General features: G+C 47.9%; 1 protein-coding gene across 6 annotated transcripts in view; it reads left to right on the top strand.

Moving 5' to 3' along the window:
* Window positions 1–24,586, top strand: part of LOC149349130 (solute carrier family 15 member 1-like) — a 516,652-nt gene that overhangs the window by 360,161 nt on the left and 131,905 nt on the right. For all 6 annotated transcript variants that reach the window (XM_089578081.1, XM_089578082.1, XM_089578083.1 and 3 more), the window contains 5 exons: window positions 2,130–2,204; window positions 7,546–7,635; window positions 7,984–8,028; window positions 8,765–8,886; window positions 9,188–9,389. In XM_089578081.1, coding sequence (XP_089434207.1) covers window positions 2,130–2,204; window positions 7,546–7,635; window positions 7,984–8,028; window positions 8,765–8,886; window positions 9,188–9,389 — 534 coding nt within the window. The remainder of the gene's footprint in view (window positions 1–2,129; window positions 2,205–7,545; window positions 7,636–7,983; window positions 8,029–8,764; window positions 8,887–9,187; window positions 9,390–24,586) is intronic.

Genomic DNA, 24,586 nt, shown 5'->3' with positions numbered 1-24,586 from the left:
CTGGCGCAAGCAGAGGTTTCGGGTAACCGGCTTTTTCCAGTCTTACTGCCTGGTTGTTCAGGCTACTTCGCATCTTGTGGCTGCAGGACTTTTTTATGACCTGCTCAAAGCAAGACATTGCCATGTTTCGCTTCATCAGCTTTGAGTGGGCTGAGTCATATGGCAGTAGGCCTTTTTCGCTGCGTGTTGCGTACTCCCAACACAAGTGGGTTTCCAGAGATATAGCCAGATAGAGGAACTGCAGGTTGCCGTTTGTAGGAACATCATTTGTGGGAGTACGCAACACGCAGAGAAAAAGGCCTACTGCCATATGACTCGGCCCACTCAAAGCTGATGAAGCGAAACATGGCAATGTCTTGCTTTGAGCAGGTCATAAAAAAGTCCTGCAGCCACAAGATGCGAAGTAGCCTGAACAACCAGGCAGCAAGACTGGAAAAAGCCGGTTACCCGAAACCTCTGCTTGCGCCAGTAGCAGAAAAAGTGCTCAAAAGAACTGTGAAAGGCACGGACAAAGGCAAAAAGCAAGAAAACAAAAGGCCTGTGGTACTTCCGTACATTCATGCTCTTTCTCACAGCTTGAAAGAAGTTGCTCAGAGGCATGAGTTGCAAGTAATTTTTTCCGCACCAAGAAAATTAAAAGGAATGTGCGCGAAGGTGAACGAAGAAGCCATTCCTAGAGAAGAGCAATCTTATGGCGTCAGGCACACAAACAGGTTCGTCGAGTGCTGTGAAGGGGTGGTCTACAAGATACCGCTATCTTGCGGCCGAGCATATGTGGGCCAGACGGGCAGATGCCTGAATGAAAGACTAAGCGATCACAACCGGAACTGTCGCCAGATTAACTCACCTGGAAATCTGGCGGCGCACTGCGCCAGGTGCGATAGCTGCAAACCCCACTTCCAACAGACAACTGTTCTGCTGAAATCCAGAGATAAGGCAATCAGGGAGCTGTGGGAAGCTTACTGCATGGAATCGGGAAAAGAGACCTGTGTAAGTGACCCCTCGGTTTTGCTTTCCAAATAGGAAAGGCAACTCTTGGATCAGTGTGAACGATTGTAATCCAATCAGCTGGGACAAAATCTTTTTTTGATGCTTGTTGACATGATAGAAAAATTGCTGCTTAACTCCGTTTTTGGTGATTTATGTTATGACGTGAAGCTTATATATGTGTGTTCATCGCAATCAATCTTCAGTTGACAGTTTGCACACGAGAGTTTGTGTCGTCGCTGTTTCGTCCCGTCTTTTCAAAAGCGCAATTATGTTTGACTAAGAGACAAGTTTTTTTACAAATCGGTATTTTCAACCAATTACAATTTCTTTAGCTCATGACATGCAACAGATGCGTAGTAATGTCTTGCAAAAAAAAACAATTGAGACGCATGGTTTATTGACCGCACACGAAATATTCCTTAAGTATAGGAAAACAGTGTTTTCAGAAGTGGAGCTTTGTCGAACAATCTCGATTCCACAGTGCTCTTGGTATAAAGGAATCAGCATTGCTTCCTTGATGTGCAGCCGAACCTGGCACACATCTTCGTCCTCATTAGGCAGAGGTGTAAAATTTTGCTTTTGCTATCAAGGTGTTGTCTATGTGCATCAACACAACAATGTGAGGTAATGGCTTGCTAAAAATGCACTTTTTTCGAAAATTGCCATGGAAAGGAGGCATCGCTTTCCCCGCATGTTAAACTGCAACACCTATGGCACCGTGGTGCAAAACAACTCCAGACAGCGACAGTGCGCGCAAAGCTCTAATATAAACATTTCTTCGGACGTGTTCTCGCGAGATTATAAGAACAAAACGAGTTTTGTTGTTTTGAAACGAAAAACAGCTGCACAAACTGTGCCTGCCTCTAGTCGCGCCCCATTTAAATAGCACACTGGTGTAGTTGGCACAATGTTTTAACACTTGCAGTGCTCATACGACCGCACAGTTTGCGGAATGTATTCAGGCACGCTGAAGTTTTTTTTACTGCGAATTAAAAAAAAATGCCTCAATTCTACCTGCTTTTCCTTGAGTCGTTCTTATAAGCAATAGTTTCAACATCACAAGACTGAATTGAAACCAAGGTGCAGGGGAAGAGGAAATTTCATTCCCACCCACGGCGGCCGTTCTGGCCTCTTCGCAGCACGCGCTGTCACGCAAGGTGCGCTCCAAGGAGCCCAGAGCACACTGGCTGGACCATGCGGACGACGTCTTCGAGGTGAGATCATTTCTGGCTCGCATAAGGCACAGCTTGAGAAAGAGTGAAATGTAGTGCTTACAACAGCAGAGGAGACAACGCTAAAGCTTTACTGTGTCGCATATATGTGTGCTGTCCTTAAGACAAACAGCTGGCCTATGTGCGCATATATAATTTTTTCGTGTTGCTGAGGCACCACAAGGACGACGACACGACGGAAACGTCCTCCGACCTCGACCTTGTGCTGTCTCAGTCGGATGGATCTCTACCAACTCCCCAGTTTTCTGCCCCTTTTGCTCGAACGATTGCCTTGGACAAAACCTATATTTAACAAAACTTCTGTTTGGGCTAGATGGTGCATAACTTATTTTGAAATGAATTTAAGCGCACAAGAACACGCACACAAGAGGAGGAAACACACAGGACAGGCGCTAACTTCATCTGATTTATTCGCAGGTAAGAGAGCAAAAAATATATACATAAAACGAGACATGCGCAGTAAAGAAATACATCGTAAGTTCACAATACGTGCTCAAGATATCTGTACTCTGCCTGCAAAAGATTAACCGACGTGTCACTCACACAGTCATGCCCCCTCTTCCTGACGTGAAAGGCTTCTAATAATTCACGTGCCGTCTTATCACCGCCTCTGCCAAGTATATTTATCTCCTTCAGCCGCGGCTCGCACGCTCTGCAGTTCGCACAATGGTCTGCCAAATGTGTCCCTCCACCCCTTAACGCCCGCCAAAAAACCCCTATATTTGCGCAATAAAAGCGCTGTCTCGCTTTTATTGTTTTTGCGCTGCTGTCGTGCGCGCTTTATTGGCTTCCTTTGTTTTCTACAGACATCAGCCTGTTGTTGGCTATGCTCAAATTAAAACCTCAGCGGCGGTCGATTGCGTTCAGGCTGCAGTGCGAAAGCACTACTTCACGAGGTCTAACTGGCTCACCGAGCTTTTGTGAAGCTTGAAGGTGTGGGACACGCTGGCATCCCTCCTCGTCCCCGCGCCGGAGTCCCGAGACGACGCGTGCCTGCAGCCACCGGGAATGTGGAGAGAAGGCGCTACTCTCGCCGTTCCCAACAATGACGTCACGACAGCGCAGTGGCCCCTTAGGGAAGGGTCGTATGCATGAGCTTCTGAGCAACCGGTTGCTCCTATTAAGGCAATTCCCGAGGGGCTAAAAAGAGGAGCGCGCGGCGGGAAACGCTCTTGCCGCTGGCCTCCTGCCGAGCTGCCCTCGCGAGGGACCCTTTCCTTCCCGGCGTCCCCCGCACGACCCAAGGCAGGTCGACTGCGCGGCGTGGTGAGCTACGAGCCTCTATTTTATTGGATAGAACATTCTTCCGCAGTCGCCGCCGCGGTGGCTCAGCGGTTATGGTGCTCGGCTGCTGTCCCGAAAGACGCGGGTTCGATCCCGGCCGCGGCGGCTAGAATTTCTTTGGAGGAGAAACTCTAGAGGCCCGTGTACTGTGCGATGTCAGTGCACGTTAAAGAACCCCAGGTGGTCAAAATTTCCGGAGCCCTCCACTACGGCGTCTCTCATAGCCTTAGTCGCTTTGGGACGTTAAACCCCATAAACCAAACCAAACCATTCTTCCGCAGTGTGCTTTACTTCGCGTTAAGAGTATAAACTATTTCCTAGCGTGCTCTGCAGTTGCCTATTTCGTCCGAACCTGCCGTGGCTGCGACTCTGCACCGCGGGTTGGAAAAACGTGTCGCGCACGAGTAACGCCTGCGTGTAGCCGGCATGGAAGCCCACCTTCCGGGCCGACTGGGCGCAGAGTGACCCCATATCTTGGCGTCCAACGTGGGGCTACAGATGTGTAGTTTTAATTCGGGGGGGGGGGGAGTGATAAATACGTCCTTCCCCGGTTATTCGCGGCTGACACTGTTCAAAACCACGCGGACTCCATCCCGTGGTCGCGTACGCTATCGAGCGCACGCCGACCACGGCGGGCCTTGCTCTGAGGGAACAAAGCAACGACACTCTGGCTGACGCAGACATTTATTCCTGCAGCTACAATAACGCCAGCTAGCAACAAATATGCTACGGAATCGAGGGCATCCGACTCACCAGCACGGTTAGGAACGAACGTTCGCTCACACCAGGGCAACGGGGAAACTCCGAAGCCCGACGGGACGAGATGGCGGGAGAATGCTCCCACCACGGCGCCTCGCCCATTGGCGGAGAGCGGAGACCGCGTTGACATGTTGGTACGCGTCCAAGTTGCCGAGCCGAAGAGGGCTGTCTCCCCGCTCGCGCGCGCAGGAATCACGCCATCCGTGGCGCTCGTGTCGCTGCGACACCGGTGCCCTTCCTTGTTAGTTCATGGAACTAGCTATGCTAGGGAGAGTGCATCGCGGGGAAGCGAACCACTTGGGACCGGCAGGGGCAGGTCCCACAAAGGTGACCTTGGGGAAACCTAGCACGCCAACAGCCCCTGAAGAAATAAAATGAACGTTTTCGCGACTGGACAGCGGCGGCGCGAACAGGTCAGCGATGCTGTTGCCACAGCTAATCACGCCCCGTGTAAATATGATCTGAGCCATTGCACATTATTTCGATCTGCTTCCATCTGCGGCGCGAACAGATCAGGTCAGCTTAACCTCGGCCAGAGCTTAACCTCAGTCTAGTGCCGTCGTCAGACGAGCGGAAGACTCAGCAAAAGCATGAGCCAACCAGTCTAAACACATGCTTTCGCACGTCTGCTCGGTTTATCTGCGTTGAGGTTCCCGCCATTTTTTTTTGCTGGTAACATGCTCACCAGAAATGTGCTCAGCACGGTAACGCTAGTTAGCCAAGCTTTAAAAAAAAATGGCTGGTCATAAGCGAACAAAACCACTGGAGAGCTGTTGCAGATAGCTAGGCGCAGCTTGCAGCTCATTTTTATTCTCCGTTGTTAAGTAATCACGATCAGTTGAGTTAGACGTCTTGGCTGTTGTAGGTGGCCTTGCTTTGCCAACCGAGTAACATATTAATACAGCCGCGTGTCACTGTAGTCTCAGGCACACACCGCCTACTCGCGAACGAGGACTGTCCATCGCTCAAGCCGGAGAAAAAGCAGGAGTGAGTCTCCATTGAACTTTCCGGTCTACATGGAGTTGAAATTCTGACGACTGCAGCGCCGCAGCAAGCACATTTCCCCAGTACAAAAAAACACTTTCCTGCCAGAATTCAAAAGTGAATTTACAGGTGGGGGTCAATGATTATATAATTATTGCTGGGAACCTCTTTTATAACGTCCGCGAAGACCACGGTCATGATCCCTCAACAAGGACAATTTTACCTCAAAAACCTGGAAAACTCCCTACATATGGAGCTCTAACGAAAGCGCGCTGAGAAAATGGGCGTGAGTTCTTCTTCATCCTGCGTTTAAAAAGGCAGAATATTCTGGAGCGCACAAGGACACACAAAGACAGTCTAATAGGAAGGCTGTGTAACTCTTTCGGTACTTGTTTGCAATAATATAAAGATACTGCTCTCACTGAACAGCTGCATGCATGTCTTTGCACTGCTTGTGGACGCATCCCCACACTTCGCTGTCTTCCGTGTTGCTGTAAAGCACCGAACCCTCTGAAAATCTGCGCTCACCAGGTCTAGCTATCAGAGACCCTTACTGCAAAATCTCAAGTTAAGAACCACTTTATGAATGTCTCCTCCTTCAAGCGCAACACAGCGACATGGGACATAAGTGATAGAAATATTACTCGCCCGCCTTCAACATGAAGTGCTTGTGTCCTCACCAAACTGTAAGTAACCCACAAAGGAAAGTATTCCGCTTGGTTTCTTTGGTTTCATGAGCGCTCAAACACACACAAAGCCGCTATCTTCACAAGGAGCCAAGTAGGCCTAATCCCTGATCGCTGCGTCGTGTGCTGTGAGGAAGTCCGCACTGAAATTTCCAAACAGGCGGCCCTTAAAGATAGGCTACGGATGCTCATTCCGCAGTGACAGCAAACACAATTTCGGCGGACAACGGGAAGAAAAAAATTGTACGCGAGATTACACTCTCGTGTAAGACTGATGACACAGCGATGCTGTTTGCGTTTAGTTCAAATAAGTTAGCTATTAGCGTTTTTGCTGTCGTTGAAAACGTTCTTCATTGGTTTTCTCTGGCAGCCATAACTACTTGATGCGAGCGATGGACAAACTTTTATCTGAAAGATTTTGCTACGCATCGGAAAATCGAGCATTAGATTCAATGTTTCTACAGCAGTACCTTAAACGTTCCACAGTTGTCTCACAATTCAAATTGGTGTCCAAGAGAATCCTGAACCTGAGCTGTGTTCTCAGTAATGAGGTCACCCACGGATGCCTGACGCCCCCTGCCGGAGCGGACGCCAACTAATACAATAGTTGTCGTCCGCTCCGACAGGGGGCCTCAGGCGTCCGTCGGTGACCTCATTAAGGCCGATTCACACGACGGACCGTTCGCCCGCGGCCCGCGCACTACGTGTGCATGCGTCAGCACTTTGAGGGGCGCGCTGTCGGCCGCCATCCATCCATGCATCCAGCGCGCCTCTCAAAGTGCTGACGTATGCACACGTACTGCGCGGGCCGCGGACGAACGGTCCGTCGTGTGAATCGGCCTTTACTGAGCAGGAGCGGCTCGATTTACTTTCGTCACCGCCCACCTCTCACTTGTCTACGTCGGGGGCGCTGGAGCGTGTAGTGTGGTGAGGTTTTTTGGTTAGCTGATCACTTGGTTACTTTTTAGAAATGATATAATCAAGAAAAGTTGAGGAGCGTTGTTTAGGGATTCACTTAATAGCAAGTATTCTCAAATCGCTAGGAAACATTGCGTCGCGCGACGGTGGCGAGTTACTAGTGCGCAAAAGTTGGTATATAGTATACATTTGAATAACCAAATTGCGAAAGATGCTGACTTCAATGTACACCGAAGTCATTGTGCACGCCACGTCTCTTGGAAGAGAATGACACACGCCGGGAATAACTAACTCTTCGGAGCATTCCGTAGCTCCTGCGTCGACGTGAACAGCACTGTTTGCGACACACAAACGTGATGTTATTTGTCTTGAGCTTCCACGTGAGATAGCTGGTAAAAGAAGCTGCATCTTGAGCGTACAAGTCTTTCTTTATTATCTCTGCCACTTGGGGCGGAAAGCGCCTCTAAAAATCTTTAGAAACTGGCACTGTGCAACTCCTCGACGGTGTCAATCGTTCTGGCCTTTGACGTGGTGCATAAGGGGCTCCTGCCAAGGAGAAGCAAACCCTTAGGCGTTTTTGCTGTTGGCGGCCATTCAAGGGTTTTTTTGGTGGGGGAGAATACTTAAGTTTGAGCTGGCTGCCGGAAGCACAGCCGTGCCTCTAAAGTTCAGCTGTGAGTTCTCTCTTGCAGGAGTCGCTGATTGCCGACATCAAGGACGTGCTTCACGTGCTCGTGCTGTACGCGCCTCTGCCCGTCTTCTGGGCGCTCTTCGACCAACAGGTGGGCCTGCAAATTCTTTGGGGCCGCCAATGAGAACATTTTTCTTTGCGCGGTTACTATCAAGAGTTTGCTTTTTGTACGCAAAACTCTGACAATTGTCGGATAGATCAGGTGACTTTTGTTCTACCGTAAGTAATAATTCTGATGGTTAGCATAACAGAGCCTCCTTTAGACACGGCAGGCCAAGAAGTTTTAGCTACATCAACCATGATGTAGCAACGAAAACGAATCTGTTATCCGGAAAGTTCTCTTAGCGTTGAGGTGTATGCAGTTTTTGCTTTGTGGTGTCCGCTGACTAAATTACACATAGAGGTGGATTTGTGGGCAACTCTCCATGACTATTTGCAGGGCTCCCAGTGGACTCTGCAGGCGAACAAAATGGACGGAGAAATTGTGAGTGCTTGAACTTCTAAGAAGGCTACCCGGTTGAACTTACCTAAACTATTCGAGCCTTATGCTAACTCTTAGCAGTCGGGGACGGCGCCGTTTTTTCACCTTATCGGAAAAACTGGTTCATCACCGGAAATCGTGCCTCATGTTCCGAGTGCTCATCTAGACACTTGTAATTGCCAGTGCGCCTCAAATCAGTGATTTAAGTACTCGTTTCACCTATGAGTGATGACTGAAAGGAGGTACTGCACCCAGTTTTTCTACCTAACTTAGGAATTCATTCCATCCCCTTGGAACCAATGGAGCATCATCACAGTTGATCAGCAAGGACCTGAACGCCTGTGAAGTGTTCTAATGCTTTTTCTGGAATATTTTGTTGCAGTCAAGCGACTTTTATTCTTCGCCTCTTTGCACTTTTTTCTAGCAAGCAGCGCCAGCGGAAATCATGTTATGCCGGGAAAAAGTACATGTAGTGACAAAAAAAAGTAAGGAGGAGAAAACTGTGAGTGCGCCAGCAATGCAAACACTGCGAGGCCGCACCTTCTACGTTTTGGTCGCTCCATCAAGAAACATCATTTCCTTTCTTGATAGTGAAACAGAGGGAGGGGTCACACAATTTGTTTATTTTTCATTTTTTCGCCACTTTTTGCTTCGCGGCAACCGAAACGTGTACGCTCAATGCCTTTATGAGCCCTGGGTGCAGAGCCAGCCGCTGCTTGAGAGAGTCAATGCCGCGCAGTTGGGCTACCAGGTCCTGCCGGACCAGATGCAGCTGGTGAACCCGCTCCTCATCCTGGTGCTGGTGCCCGTGTTCAGCTACGTCGTGTACCCTCTGTTTGGCCGCTGCAACCTGCTCAACAGGTGAGTCATCGCCAGTCATTTAGCAGAGCCGCACTGTTTGTCACCTATCAGTGAGACCGCTCACAGCTCCTCGCCTAACTAGAATGAAAGGCTCGCTGACGCCACATTGGTGGCTAGAGGGATTCTGAATTGCAGCGACTATTTAGCCGTCGTCAAAGGCAGGCAAACGGCCCAGAACTGTGGAGAAGGTTTCCACTGAGACGTAGGCCCACTTTACGTCCGCCTATTCACAGCGATAGCAGTAGTTGAGGTCAGCGATGTTAATGAGCTGACGACAACAAAGAAGCTCGGCACCACGCAGGCCGCTGCAGAAGATCACCGTCGGGGGTCTGGCGGCCGCCGCTGCGTTCGCCGTCGCCGGCTGCCTCGACCTGGCGCTAGAGAGCGGTGCCGAGCCACCGGTGCCGGCGGGATTTTCGAGGGTCGCCTTCGTGAACACGCTACCATGCCCGGTGGACGTGAGCGGTGGCAACGAGCTCCGGTTGCACGTCGAGCCGGGAACGGTTAGTTTTCATATTAGACGCGAAAGCAAGACTGCCGATGGACACAAGTCGGCTTCCTGTTCACCTAGAAACCCTTTATAAAACACCTCTTTGAGTATAAAGGAAATGGGCTTTCGAGTGTGTTCGCCCTACGAGCCCCTTCAGCCGCCGAACAAGCTCTGGTTCGACCCTGAGAGGAGAATGCAAGACAGACGAGCTGCAGGGCCAAACGCAGCGCGACGCCTCGTGCGAGTGCGCCTCTCATTCTGCGTGGAGCTTGCTTATATCTGCCCAGTTTGGAAAACCTAATTTTCACAAAGGGCACTCAAATATACCGGGTGATTATTTATAACGTTTACAGATTTGTATTTCAAAAACGGCTGAAATACGTTCGTTCTGTCTGTTGAGCTGGACTGTTCGGCAGTGCTGAAATCATGTAACTCATATGGGTCGATAATTAGACGAAGAATTAACTAAAATTATATATTTATTTCGGAACTTAGGGGTCAAAGTAATATTGAAAAAAATGATGGCCGCTGGCTTGGAAGGTAAGCTGTGTATTTAAATTTTCTTTATCAGCAATGTGGTTCGGCGTGGCATTTTTAGCATACAAAACCGGAATATGTACTGTTTGCGCTCAAGCTTTAAATCGAAAATAAACATGCTTATCTAGCCTGTTTAAGTAAAAATTTCCTGTATATAACGCGTGTAAAGTTGAACATCGGGAAGTGTTTACTTGTCGGACTGCTTGTCGGGAACGAACTCTACAAAGCTAACTTCCTGAAGAGTTAATTTATTGCCTGAACTATGATATCTCCTCCTTGCCACAATATCTAAAGCCAGTTTGCGTAGTTAAGCAGAGTTTCGACTAACTTTTTCATTTTTTGTCCCCTTAAACTGTGTTTGATTTCGTTTCTGTTTTTTTTGCGTCTTTCTTGTTCCTTGTTAATTCCTCCAAAATTTGTGCAAGCTACAGTATCACTTATTCTTGCGGAAGCATCTCTGCGGAAGCATTTCTAGGCTACGCCGGTGGGGTCGAATCACTAAAACGTGTCCGCAAAAAGTGTCCTCAAAACGTGTCCGCAGCAGTTATGGCGTTCTCAGAAGAGGTAGTATCTAATAAGTGGTTGTAATCGAAAGAGGATGATGTGAGGATGCTGCGCAAAAAAATCATGTGGATAGTATGATTAGTTCATTAATAAGAGCCAAAGATGTGGAAGAAAATGGCGCGGACGTCTATATAGGGAGTGGACGGGAAAACAGCCGTGGACGACAAAATAGTAGAAATAGGCAAAGGAGTGAAAATAAAGTTAGAAATGAATAGAAATGTATTTGGTGAGCGATAATTAATCGAACAAAAAGTTTCATTGACATAGATAATTTTTTAATTCATTATGTGCAAAAACGATGGAACGGTTGAATAGGCTGGATGGGGATACAGTAAGTGGACGGGAAGCAACCACGGCGCCATATTTGAAAAACCAAAATGGTTGATTGAGTTAAAAGAAGTTATAGCTAGAGTAAATAAATCGATCTTTAATTGAAGCATCAGATAATTATGCTAATTAAGTAGTTAAATTAACAAAAAGAAAGTGATCAAGAGAGGCAAAGAGAGGCGACGAGTGCCGAGGAGGCGTCAGTGCTGTCGCATTCTCTCAATGGGGGTAGCCGCAGTGATCTGTAATGTTTTATATTTGATGACTGTATTATGCGATGTTGTCTTTGCCTGGATGTGTAATTTGTTTTGTTTGCTTTATTTTGTTCTTGTTTTCTTTCTTGTGTGGTGCAAACTGCGCCCACGTGAGCCTGTAATACTGTGTGCCCTCGCAAAACATGCTTACACAGTTAGGGAGGAGCGAGCTATTGAAGCCAGATTTCCAACTTCTTTCCCCTCTCATCGGCTGGATGAAAACTAAAGGTGTTATTATTGCTAAATATTGTAACTCAAGAATACGCATCTGAGAGCTCGTTGAGTTGGCTTTCTCGCATTGCATATTTCTAAATGGCATTTCTAGCACTTCTTGTTTAAAGTACGGGTACAGTTGGTGAATTTGATGTTAACTTGATTTCGGCGAGCATACGATTGGCAGCGACGCTATATTAAGCAAGGAATTGTAGGAAAACCAACTCAACAGTTCTTCACCTAGGTATTTTTTAGATTGGATTTTTTCAAGCACATTGCCGGTGAAGAAAATTGACAATAGAGCTCACCTTCGATGTTGACGGCCGTCAACATCGCTTTATAACCCTGCCCCTTAAAGTAAAAAAATAAATGTATATTAGATAACTTAATTAAACATCTGAATAATGGTTCACGTCAGGTACAAGGTGTTTCTTACTGTACAATCCATGCCGCGTAGTTTTGAAATAAAAATTATCCTATAGCTTTATGTTCAAGATTATGGGGATTTTGGCTTTTTAATATTCATCGTTAATCGTGCAGATCGTGATAATGCCATGATATGAACGTAAGAGACAGTCTGCAGCTCAGTTTCTTCAGACGCAGGCCGGTCCACGGTCGAAAGTCAAGAAAAGTACGTTTCTTCACCACATCCGTTTTCTTCAAGTGTGTGTGTGTGTGTGTATATATATATATATATATATAGCACAATAAGGTAAACGTACTTGGTTGCTAGTTTAAAATAAGATGCGAAATTGAGAAACGCTTCGTTTATTGGGAGTCGACGTTTCGGACAGAGCCTGTCCTTTTTCAAGAAAAAGGACAGGCTCTGTCCGAAACGTCGACTCCCAATAAACGAAGCGTTTCTCAATTTCGCATATATATATATATATATATATATATATATATATATATATATATATATATATATATATTGTCACGTAGTGGTGACTACAGTCCGGCGAACAGGAACACAGCGAGAATGTCTTCGAAACGAAACTCTTTATTCGGGCTGACTTGCGCCCGCAAAGAACTGAATCACTCGGCGGCAGCGTAGCAACAAGCGTGCTCGGCGGTCGTCGAACAGAATGCCCGCCGCTGTCGGCCGTGCTCTTTTTAAAGCTGATAGCGAACCTTCGAGATAAAGCGTGGAAGTTACTAGAACATTCTGGCACGAAGTAGAACCGGCTCCGCCTGGATGCGATCAATCGAGATAATTCTAGACGCGTCTTGCGTCACAAACGAAGCGATAAAGCGGCGTGCCGGCAGCCTTGAAGCATGAACAAATAAACACAACAAACAAACGATACAAAGATTCGCGGCATTACTCCCCTCTCACAGAAGCATCGACTCCATGCTTTAGAACATAATGCGGCTATCAACAATCAAAAACAGATTGTGCAAAAATAAACACCGAATGTGGAAACACGGCATCCTTTAGCGTGCATGATAGGGCTTTAGGCGTACAACATGGACTACTTCCGGTCGTACGCGGCGTCGCTGGGGTGCAGTCATTTGGTCAGAGACGACATCGTAGTCCAATTCACCTAGCCAACGAAGAACCTTCTACGGGCCGAAATAGCGTCTCAAAAGCTTTTCGCTCAATCATCGGCGGCGAATGGGCGTCCAAACCCAGACTCGGTCTCCTGGTTTGTATTCCGCGTTGCGTGTTCGTAGGTTGTAGGGTGTGGCGTCGGTCCGCTGCTGGTCTTTGATCCTTAATCGGGCAAGTCTTCGGGCTTCTTCTGCGCGTTGTAGGTAGGCGGCGACGTCGACGTTATCTTCTTCGGTAACATTCAGCAGGATGGCGTCCAGCGTGGTCGTGGCCTCTGCCATAGACGAGCCTAAAAGGTGTCATCTGGGCGGTCTCCTGCACTGCGGTGTTGTAGGCTAAGACTACGTAAGGCAAGATGACGTCCCAGGTCTTGTGTTCGGCATCGACATACATAGCGAGCATATCGAGTCCATTGGTCTGCGGGTGGTATGCAGTTGTTCTCCGGTGGCTGGTTTGGCTGTAATGGAGGATGGCTTGCGTCAGTTCCGCCGTGAATGCTGTTCCTCTGTCAGTGATGAGCACATCGGGGGCGCCGTGTCGCAGAAGAATGTTCTCCACGAAAAATTTGGCGACTTCTGCTGCTGTTCCGTTCGCTAGGGCTTTTGCCTCGGCGTAGCGGGTCAGGTAGTCGGTCGCTATAATGATCCACTTATTTCCAGATGTTGATTTCGGGAAAGGGCCAAGCAAGTCCATGCCGATCTGCTGAAAGGGTCTTGAGGGGGGTTCAATGGGGTTCAGAAATCCTGCTGGTCGGGTTGGAGGGGTCTTTCGTCCCTGACAATCTCGGCAGGTTTTCACATAATGTGCGACATCGGCAGACACTCGAGGCCAGTAATACTTGTCTTGAATGCGGCTGAGGGTGCGAAAAAACCCGAGATGTCCAGCTGTCGGCCTTGTCGTGTGAGGCCTGAAGAACTCCGCGGAGATTTAATGGTACAACAAGGAGGTAGGCTGTCTTGTTCGCTGCAAAATTCTTCTTCACGAGGACATCGTTCTGTGAACAGAACGAAGACCATCCTCGCTTGAATGAGGCGGGGGTGAAGAAACCTTGCCTTCCAAGTATTCGATGAGGCATTTTATGTCGCGGTCCGCGCGTTGCTGTTGTACAAAAGAGCTGGAGCTGATGGGTCCCAGGAAGGCGTCCTCATCGTCGTCCGGCGGTGGTGCATCTACAGGGGCTCGAGACAGGCAGTCGGCGTCAGGGTGCTTGCGTCCGGACTTCTAAACGACGGTTACATCAAACTCCTGGAGCCGCAGGCTCCATCGAGCGAGGCGGCCGGAGGGGTCCTTCAAACTGGCGAGCCAGCACAGTGCGTGGTGATCACTGACCACCTTGAACGGTCGTCCGTACAGATAGGGGCGGAATTTCGACGTAGCCCAGATGATGGCAAGGCACTCCTTCTCAGTTGTCGAATAATTACCTTCGGCTTTGGACAGGGAACAGCTAGCGTACGCGATGACTTTCTCCACTCCGTCAATTTTCTGAACGAGGACAGCGCCTAGGCCCACACTACTTGCGTCGGTATGAATTTCAGTCTCGGCGTTTTCATCGAAGTGCGCGAGGATCGGTGGGGACTGTAAACGACGCTGAAGTTCCTTGAAGGCTTCCACTTGCAGCGCTTCCCATTTAAATGGTACGTCTGCCTTAGTCAGGTGGGTCAGTGGCTCGGCGATGCGCGAAAAGTTCTTTACAAATCGTCGGTAGTACGCGCACAGTCCAAGGAATCTGCGCACAGCTTTTTTATCGGCCGGTGGCGGAAACATTGCGATAGCAGCTGTTTTCTGCGGGTCTGGGCGTACTCCCTCCTTGCTAACAATGTAGCCTAGAAACAGCAGCTCTTCATAGGCAAAGGGGCACTTCTCTGCTTTCAAGGTTAGCCTGGACGATTTGATTGCGTCTAGTACTGTTCGAAGCCTTTCTAGGTGTTCCTCAAAGTTCGAGGCGAAGACAACGACGTCATCTAAATATACCAGACAAAAAAATCTGCCACTTCAGGCCTGTTAGCACTGTATCCATTACTCGCTGAAATGTCGCTGGCGCGGAACAGAGACCAAACGGCATCACCTTGAACTCGAAGAGGCCATCTGGAGTGATGAATGCGGTCTTCTCGCGATCGCTTTCATCGGCCTCAATTTGCCAGTAGCCGCTCTTGAGGTCCAGAGATGAGAAATATCTGGCGTTGCAGAGCCGGTCCAGCGTGTCGTCGATGCGAGGGAGGGGGTAGACGTCCTTCTTTGTGATGTTGTTCAAGCGCCGGTAATCAACGCAGAATCGAAGTGCACCGTCTTTCTTTCTGACTAGCACAACAGGTGCCGCCCAGGGGCTCTTTGAAGGCTGAATAACGTCGTCGCGCAGCATTTCTTCCACTTGGTTCCGGATGGCTTGTCGTTCTCGCGGCGACACTCGGTAGGGGCTCTGGCGGAGAGGTCGGGCGTGCTGGTCGGTTATAATGCGACGCTTGGCAATCGGCGTTTGTTGGACCTGCGGCGATGACGAGAAGCACTCGCTGTAGCTTTGAAGGAGAGTGCAGATCTGGTCTTGTCTGTTCTGGGGCAGGGCTGGGTTTATGTCGAAAAAGGGGCGAGTTCTCTTGGTCAGGCGAATTTTCTACGGATTTATTTATTTATTTATTTATTTAGTAAGGAACCCACAGCGCCGTGGCATTACAGTGGGGGGGGGGGGGGGCAATGTACAACAAAGAAGCACACATGACACCTCCGCTCGCAGGCAGAGTTGCAAGCATAAAACTTTCACCATGTACATCTCACTTCAAAAGAACACATCACAATCGCATCACATCATTAAAGAACGAAAGAACGCATCATTTGATGTCACACTCACAACATCGCTCGGTAGTCTGTTCCATTCTCTAATGGCTTTCGGAAAGAAAGACATTTTAAACAATTCAGTTCTTGCCGCGCATTCGCGCACTTTAAAAACATGGTCAACACGGTTGGATCTATAAAAAGGCTCCTGCACATACCTGTCGCGTTCAACCCGAACAGTTGAATAAGAAACAGCATGAAACAGCTTCAGACGCAACTTCTTTCGGCGCGTGTCAAGCAATTCCCAGTTGAATGCATCCTTCGTACGCGATGCACTGTAACGAGCCCCGCGTGTGCCAGACACGAAACGAGAGGCAATGTTCTGCATCCTCTCCAACTTATCTTTATCTCTAGTAGTAGGCGGGTCCCAGACAGTGCACGCGTAGTCCAGAACCGACCTGACATAAGTCTTGAACAAAATGTCACGACATGACAGTGGAAAAGTGCTTGCATTTCGGCGAAGAAATCCCAAGTTTCTGCATTCTTTAGCAGAGATATAATCGACGTGACGGCGCCAGCTCAAATCAGGAGTAAAATAAACGCCTAGATATTTAAATTCGAATACCTGTTCTAACATTGTGTTCCTAATGACATCTGAATACACATCAGGGTTTTTCTTTCTTGGACAAATTCAGTCTCTGACAAATTCAAATTCATATTCCATTTAACGCACCACTCTGAGATTCTGTTCAAATCTTCTTGGAGCATTTCCGCATCTCGATCACTAGTGACAACACTATAATGAACGCAGTCATCCGCAAAAAACCGCATTTGAGATACTATTCCGTCACCAATGTCATTCACGTAGAGCAGGAACAATAGTGGTCCTAACACGGAGCCCTTGGTTACACCAGACACAACCTGCACTCTTTGAGACTCGGCGCCATCCATAACCACAAACTGCTGCCGTAAACTTAGGTAATCTTTTACCCATGATATCACTTGAGGGCTAATATTGTAAAAAGACATTTTTTGAATTAGTAAAGAATGCGTCACGGTATCAAAGGCCTTTTTAAAAAGTCCAAAAACACGCAGTCCACGCTAAGTCGCCTGTCCAGTGCTTCAGCCAAATCGTGCGCAAATTCAGTCAGCTGCGTAGTACACGATAGGCCCCTTCGAAAACCATGCTGACGAGGATTAAACAATGAATGTGCGTCCATATGAGCTGCTATACTGGTGAACAAAATATGTTCGAGTGTCTTGCACTAACTGAAGTTAGAGATACCGGTCTATAATTTGATACAGTGTTGCGAGGGCCAGATTTGTAGATTGGCGCAACACTTGCAATTTTCCAGTCATCTGGAAGGCAGGATTCTTCAAGCGATTTTTCAAAAATTATCTTTAAGTAGGGTGCAACCGACGCAGCACACAGTTTGTAGAATTTGTTTGGCAAGTCATCAGGACAACCAGCCTTAGCAATCTTCAGATTCTGCAACAGAGACTGTATACCGTTGATGCTGATCACAACATCATCCATAACACTCGCCACTGGCTGGAAACTCGGGGTATTCATATCAGCATGTTCGATTTAAGAGCTGAAAACAGAGCTGAAATATTTGTTAAAGAACTCAGCTTTTTGTGCATCATCATCAACAAAGGTGTCATCAGAAACAAGAGGTGGTATAGTTACAGAGTCTTTTCCATTTCTCTTTACATGTTTTCAAAATTCCTTTGGATTTTCTTTTAATTTCTTCTCCATTGAAATGCCAAACGAATTCTTTGCAGCTGCCACAGCAACTTTCATTCTTCCGGCAATTTCCTGAAGCTTGAACCAATTCTCACGCGTCGAATTTCCTTTAAATTTAACGTAAACACGTTGCCTTTTGCGCGTAATACTGCGTAGCTCCCGAGTAAACCATGGTTTGCTTTTATTCCGAGAGCGCGAAGAAGTCTCGTACGTCGGATATTTCGTCGAGGAATGCAATCGTCGTTCCTCTGTTTACATGCCGCTATTCTTCGCTGAAGTTAGTCAGCAGTACTTCGGTTTGGCCTTTGCGGAAATGTGCGATGCCTCTTGCGATGCCGATTCCTCGGAAGAGAAGCAACTGCATGTTCCCCTCGATAATGGCTTCAGTGTCACTCGCTTCCGTGGCGCCTACGGTGACGATGACGCTTGAGCGGGGTGGGACACTCGATTGTTCCTCCAGGACACTGAGCGCGACGTGATGTTCCGGAGTTCTCATCGACGGGATGGCCTCGTTGTGTGATCATCTTGGATCGCAGGTCGATGATCGCTTGATGCTCATTAAGGAAATCCATGCCCAAGATCACTTCGCGGGAACATTGCCGTAGCACTACGAAGGTCGCGGGATAGGTATGTCCCTTGAGAGTCACTCGCGCTGTGCATCGTCCTGATGGCGTAATGAGGTGGCCCCCTGCGGTGCGAATTTGTGGGCCGTCCCAAGCGGTCGTTACTTTCCCGAGTTGCGCAGCGAATGGTCCGCTCATCACCGAATAATCGGCTCCCGTGTCGACTAGAGCGGTGACTTTCCGGCCGTCGATAACCACTTCTAAGTCGGATGTCCTGGCTTTGGAGTTACACGTCGTCCTCGGCGTCGGGATACGGCTTCGTCGGGTATGTGAATCGTGTGTGGGGCGTGTGGTCGGAGCTTTTATTGATGGCGGCGTAGTTTTGAAGGCGGTTTGCGTCGTGGTCGAGGTTGTTGTAGGCGTCGTCGGTGTAGTAGGTGCGGCGTCTTCATACGGCGTGGTCGCTGGAGGATCTTCATCGTTTCCTCGACAAGCAACCTGACCTCCACAGGTTGCTTTGTTTAGTTTCCCCTACGGGGGCTAGGAGACCTTGCTCGGACAGCCGTGGCGTAGCTGCGGCTTGGTGATGCAAATCGTGCGGTGGACGGCGACGGGAGGCGGAAAGGCGACGGGGAGCGGGAAAGACGGCTTGAAGGCATGTACTCCCCTCTGCGAAGGTAGTCGTCGATTTCCCGTGGTCGCTGGCCGGGGAGCGGTCGAGGGGCGTTGATGGCTAAATCTCGGAGCCCGATGCGTCTGTACGGGCAATGGCGAAGTATGTGCCCGGCGTTGCCACAATGGAAACATAGGGGTCGGTTGTCGGAAGTCCTCCTCTGGCCGCATTTCCTAGTTCTGTTGCTTCGCTCGTAAGGTGCGCGGGCAGGAGCAAGGGGTCGTCGTTCTTGTAGAGCTGGTGATTGTTGAAGAGGGCTTGGTCGTTCTCGTCGGGGCGCAGGACTGCGTAGTGCGGCGGCGTAGTTCATGGCTTCAACTTCCGTTGGTGTCGTCTGTGACGGGGAGCCAAGTGCATGCGGCACTTCTTCACGAATGATGTCCGTGAGCGACGCCACCTTAGTCTGCTGCGTCTGCTGCGTTGGGGATGGCAGCAGACGACGAAGTTCTTCGCGAACAATTTCGCGTATCAAATCTTGCAGCTTCCGCCCGCTTGCAAGGGTATCTTCTGGGCAGCTTGCCGTCAACACTTGGAGTGGTCGGTTGTGGTGACGGGTCCTGGCGTCAAGGGTCTTTTCAATGGTGGAAGCTTCAACTAAAAACTCGGCGACGGTATTTGGAGGATCTAGGATCAAACCGGTGAACAGTTCCTCCTTTACGCCACGCATCAGAAAGTTGAGCTTTTCCTCACTCATGTCAGGGTTGGAGCGCCTGAAAGGGCGTTTCATTTCTTCCACATACACAGTCACGGTGTCGTTTGGAAGGTGAATTTGTGACTGCAGCAGTAGCTCCGCTCTTTCCTTTCGTACGACGCTAGTGAACGTACCCACTAACTGCTTCTTGAAGGTCGCCCAGGTCGTGAGGGGAGATTCGTGGTTTTCAAACCACGTTCTCGCAGTACCATCCAACGCAAAATAAACGTTTCGTAGCTTGGTGCTGTCGTCCCAGGTGTTCAGCGCTGCCACACGGTCGTACATGTCCAGCCAGTCTTCTACATCCTCGTGTGGTTGTCCACGGAAAGACGGAGGCTCACGGGGCTGGCGAAGCATCACGGGCGTTGGCTGTGCACCAGAGTCCATTGTGAGGAGCATAGCTGGATAGCAGGTCAGCACCTCCACCAGATGTCACGTAGTGGTGACTGCAGTCCGGCGAACAGGAACACAGCGAGAATGTCTTCGAAACGAAACTCTTTATTCGGGCTGACTTGCGCCCGCAAAGAACTGAATCACTCGGCGGCGGCGTAGCAACAAGCGTGCTCGGCCGTCGTCGAACAGAATGGCTGCCGCTGTCGGCCGTGCTCTTTTCAAAGCTGATAGCGAACCTTCGAGACAAAGCGTGGAAGTTACTAGAACATTCTGGCACGAACTAGAACCGGCTCCGCCTGGATGCGATCAATCGAGATAATTCTATACACGTCTTGCATCACAAACGAAGTGATAAAGCAGCGTGCCGGCAGCCTTGAAGCATGAACAAATAAACACAACAAACAAACGCCACAAAAATTCGCGCCAATATATATGCGATTATACTCGGCGCTGTGGCTCGACAAAATTTGGCTTTTTCGACTAGTTACGTGCACTGGAGGGGATGCTTTGCCCGCATGCTTTCGATAGCGCATGTATTTTTCGCACGATGCAGCCAAACTTTGTTGAGCCACAGCGGTGAGGATAATTGCGTTTTCGAAATTCTAAAAACTGATATGGCTATCACTAACGACCGGCTACAAATATCTGATTGCAACTAGGCGCCTAACTGTAATAGTTAACAATTTAATTATTAAAAATTAGTGAACCAGTTTACTACCTAATATGATTAACCGGTTTTCTGGTGTCCGCCAACATTGGTAATACTATGCTACCAAAGCCATATCTTTATCAAGAAAATTCTACTTATGAGAATTTTTGAAAGTGTTCGCTGAAACACCCGGTATATATATATATATATATATATATATATATATATATATATATATATATATATATATATATATATATATATATATATATAAACGTAATTCTGTTGACACACGGCAGAAAAACAACTTTATTCTAACGTGTCGACCAGGGTCTGGCCTTCGTCAGAGTGAACATTGGCACTCTGACGAAGGCCAGACCCTGGTCGAAACGTTAGAATAAAGTTGTTGTTTTTCTGCCGTGTGTCAACCGAATTACGTTTATCTTCTACCGGATCCATCCGATCTTCACCCCCTTCTTATATATATATATATATATATATATATATATATATATATATATATATATATATATATATGAGAAGCCAACAGCCCAGAAACCAAGGGGCACAGGGTATTTTTTTTTAAATTTATTTATATATTTCGTGCTGTTGTTCGATTTAGATTATTACTGAATATATTATCGCTTAAACTTTAATTGATTAGAAAAGCAGAAGAAAAAACAACCACATGCCGCCGGCGGGATCCGAACCCACGACCTCCGAATTACGCGTCCGGTGCTCTACCGCTGATCTGTGGCGACGGCTGTTTCATCTTCTGCTTTCGGGGGTATTTATGTTTACAAATAACCTAACCTTGAGAGTGTTCATCAGCGCCACCCACGTTCTTAAGCGGCGGACGTAGCACGCCCTGAGTTACCGCTCATGTGACGTAGAACGTCATCGAACGGCGAGGGTGGAAGCTGTGTGAGAACCCTCTTATGCTTCCTACGGCGTCAAGGCTGCCAGAACCGAGACCCTCGCGAAGCAATTAAGCAAACAAGGGAAGGGGAATGAGGGGCTCGTTATAAATATGAGAGGAGCCAACAGCCACAGAAACCAAGGGGCACAGGGGTTTTTTTATTTTATTTATTTATTTCGTAAGATGCAGCGATGGCGTAGAGGTAGAGCATCCGTCTCGCGTGCAAGAGGACCGGGGTTCGAATCCCGGTGCCACGCAATTCTCCACCGGATTAAAAAAAAAAACTCCGCGTGTTGATGGAATTGCATAACCAGGCTTGGAGTGCGGCCTGATTTTGGTCACCAGAACCGACAACGCACTTCCTATCCAGAACAGGATTTGGCCACCCTGGTGTAGTACTTGGCCACAACCTTCTATGGTGTAGTACTTGGCCACAACCTTCTATGAACAAACCAATTCACCCTCGGCCCTCAGTCCCCAGCGGCTGCGGAGCAACTGACCAAGGCGGCGGTCAGATCTGTGACGCAGCGGAGGGTGCTAAGAATCTCTGGCTCCGGACAGGCCGCCATTGGAAACTGAACCTGGCAACGTTTAACGCAAGAACCTTATCAAGTGAGGCTAGCTTAGCAGTGCTATTGGAGGAATTAGCTGGTATTAAATGGGATGTCATAGGGCTTAGTGAAGTTAGGAGGACAGATGAAGCGTATACAGTACTAAAGGGCGGGCATGTACTGTGCTATCCTGGATTAGCAGATAGGCGAGAACTAGGTGTGGGATTCCTCATTAATCAGGATATAGCTGGCAACATCGAGGAGTTTTACAGTATTAACGAGAGAGTGGCAGGTATCGTAATTAGGCTTAATAAGAGGTACAAGCTGAAGGTGGTGCAGGCCTACGCGCCTACATCAAGCCATGTTGACCAGATAGTTGAAAGCTTCTATGAGGATGTGGAATCGGCAATTACCAAAGTAAAATCACAGTACACGGTACTGATGGGCGACTTCAATTCAAAGGTAGGTAAAAAGCAGGCTGGAGACAAGGCGGTAGGAGACTATGGCATATGTTCTAGGAACCGTAGAGGAGAGTTATTAGTAGAGTTCGCAGATAGAAATAATTTACGGATTATGAATACCTTCTTCCGCAAACGGGCAAACAGGAAGTGGCCATGGAAGAGCCCCAATGGTGAGACTAAAAATGAAATAGACTTCATACTGTGTGCACACCCTGGCATCTAGAGGATGTGGAGGTCCTCGGTAAGGTCCGTTGTAGCGACCACAGAATGGTAAGGTCTCGTGTTAGCTTAGATTTAAAGAGGGAACGGAGGAAACTGGTGAAGCGAAAGGCTATTAACGAGTTAGCATTAAGAGGGAAGATAGAGGAATTCAGAATGTCGCTGCAAAACAGATCTTCCGCTGTAACTGAAGAAGACGACCGTAGTGTTGAAACAATGAATGATAAGCTTACAGCTATCGTTAGAGTGCGTTACAGAGTGTCATCAGCAATATGGATAAGATAGTTGAATTAGCCGAAGAGTTCTACACAAATCTATACAGTAGCGAATGTAATCATCAAGTTACTGAGGGAGGCAGTCGAGCACAGCAATGGGGCATCCTGCCAGTAACGAAGGAGGAAGTAAAAAAAGCTTTAAGAGCAATGCAAAGAGGGAAAGCAGCTGGTAACAGCAGATTTGTTGAAGGACGGGGGAGAGATTGTGCTACAAAAACTAGCCACCCTGTATACGCAATGCCTTGTGACCTCGAGAGTACCAGAAGCTTGGAAGAACGCTAACATTATCTTAATTCATAAGAAAGGAGACGTCAAGGACTTGAAGAATTACAGACCAATCAGCTTATTGTCCGTTGCCTACAAGGTATTTACTAAGGTAATCGCTAATAGAGTCAGGACGACCTTGGACTTTAGTCAACCAAATGATCAGGCAGGCTTTCGTAAAGGATACTCGACAATAGACCACATTCACACTATCAGTCAGGTGATAGAGAAATGCGCAGAATATAACCAACCCCTATACAGGGTGATCACAAAATGAACACGGGAGGGGAAAACCTCAAGTTGCTAGAGCCAACGTTTCGACAAGGGGACTTGTCTTCGTCTGGGCCAGACGACTAAGACTTTCTACAATTTTTAAAAATAAGCTATTTGAATTAGATGCGCGCTTTTTCTGGCATAGCATTGTCAGTGGTGTAGTACATCATAATGCAGCTATGACGTGCTATCTAGCAGGCTTGTTAACCAATATTTAATAGTTAACTTTTAAACTATTACCGTTGGGCTCCTTAATTATTGAGAGGCATGTAGCTCACCGTAAGTAATACCAATATCAGTTTTTAGAATTTCGAAAACGCTGTTACCCTTGCCGCTGTGGCCCAACAAATTTCACCTATATCGCGCCAAAATACATGGGGTTTGAGAAGCTTGCAGGCAAAGCAACCTCTCCAGTGAACCTAACTCGTCGAAATAGCCAAAATTTGTTGGGCCACAGCGCCGAGGATAATCGCGTTCTCGAAATTCTAAAAACGGATGTGGACAATACTTACGTTTGGCTACATGCCTCTCAATAATCAAGGGGCCCAAGTGTAATAGTTTAAAAGTTTACTATTAAATATTGGTTAACAAGCCTGCTAGTTAGCACGTCTTAGCTGTATTATGATGTACTACACCACTGACAATGCTATGCCAGAAAAAGCGCGCATCTAATTCAAATAGCTTATTTTTAAAAATTGCAGAAAGTCTTAGGTGAAACACCCTGTATATAGCCTTCGTTGATTACGAGAAAGCTTTTGACTCAGTGGAAACCTCAGCTGTCATGCAGGCATTGCGGAATCAGGGTGTAGAAGAGGGTTATGTGAAAATATTGGAAGATATTTATGACGATTGCACAGCTACTATAGTTCTCCATAAAGTCAGCAATAAAATTCCAATACGGAAAGGTGTCAGGCAGGGAGACAAGATCTCGCCAATGCTCTTCACTGCCTGCTTACAGGAGGTATTCCGGGGACTGGAATGGGAACAGTTGGGGATAAGAATTAATGGAGAATACCTGAGTAATTTGCGATTCGCTGATGACATTGCCTTGCTAAGCCACTCAGGACAAGAACTGCAAAGCATGATAAATGAGTTATACAGGCAGAGCAGAACGGTGGAGCTAAAAATTAACATGCAGAAAACCAAGGTAATGTTCAACAGCCTAGCAAGGGAACAGCAGTTCGCAATTGGTAGCGAGGTGCTGGAAGTAGTAAGAGAATATGTCTACTTAGGGCAGGTAGTGACCACAGATCCGGATCATGAGAGGGAAATAACTAGAAGAATAAGAATGGGGTGGAGCGCATATGGCAGGTTCTCTC

This window comes from Amblyomma mixtum, chromosome 3 (genome assembly GCF_055824585.1).
Source record: "Amblyomma mixtum isolate Tamu chromosome 3, ASM5582458v1, whole genome shotgun sequence".
NCBI lineage: Eukaryota > Metazoa > Arthropoda > Arachnida > Ixodida > Ixodidae > Amblyomma > Amblyomma mixtum.
This window is presented reverse-complemented; position numbering and strand designations above follow the sequence as displayed.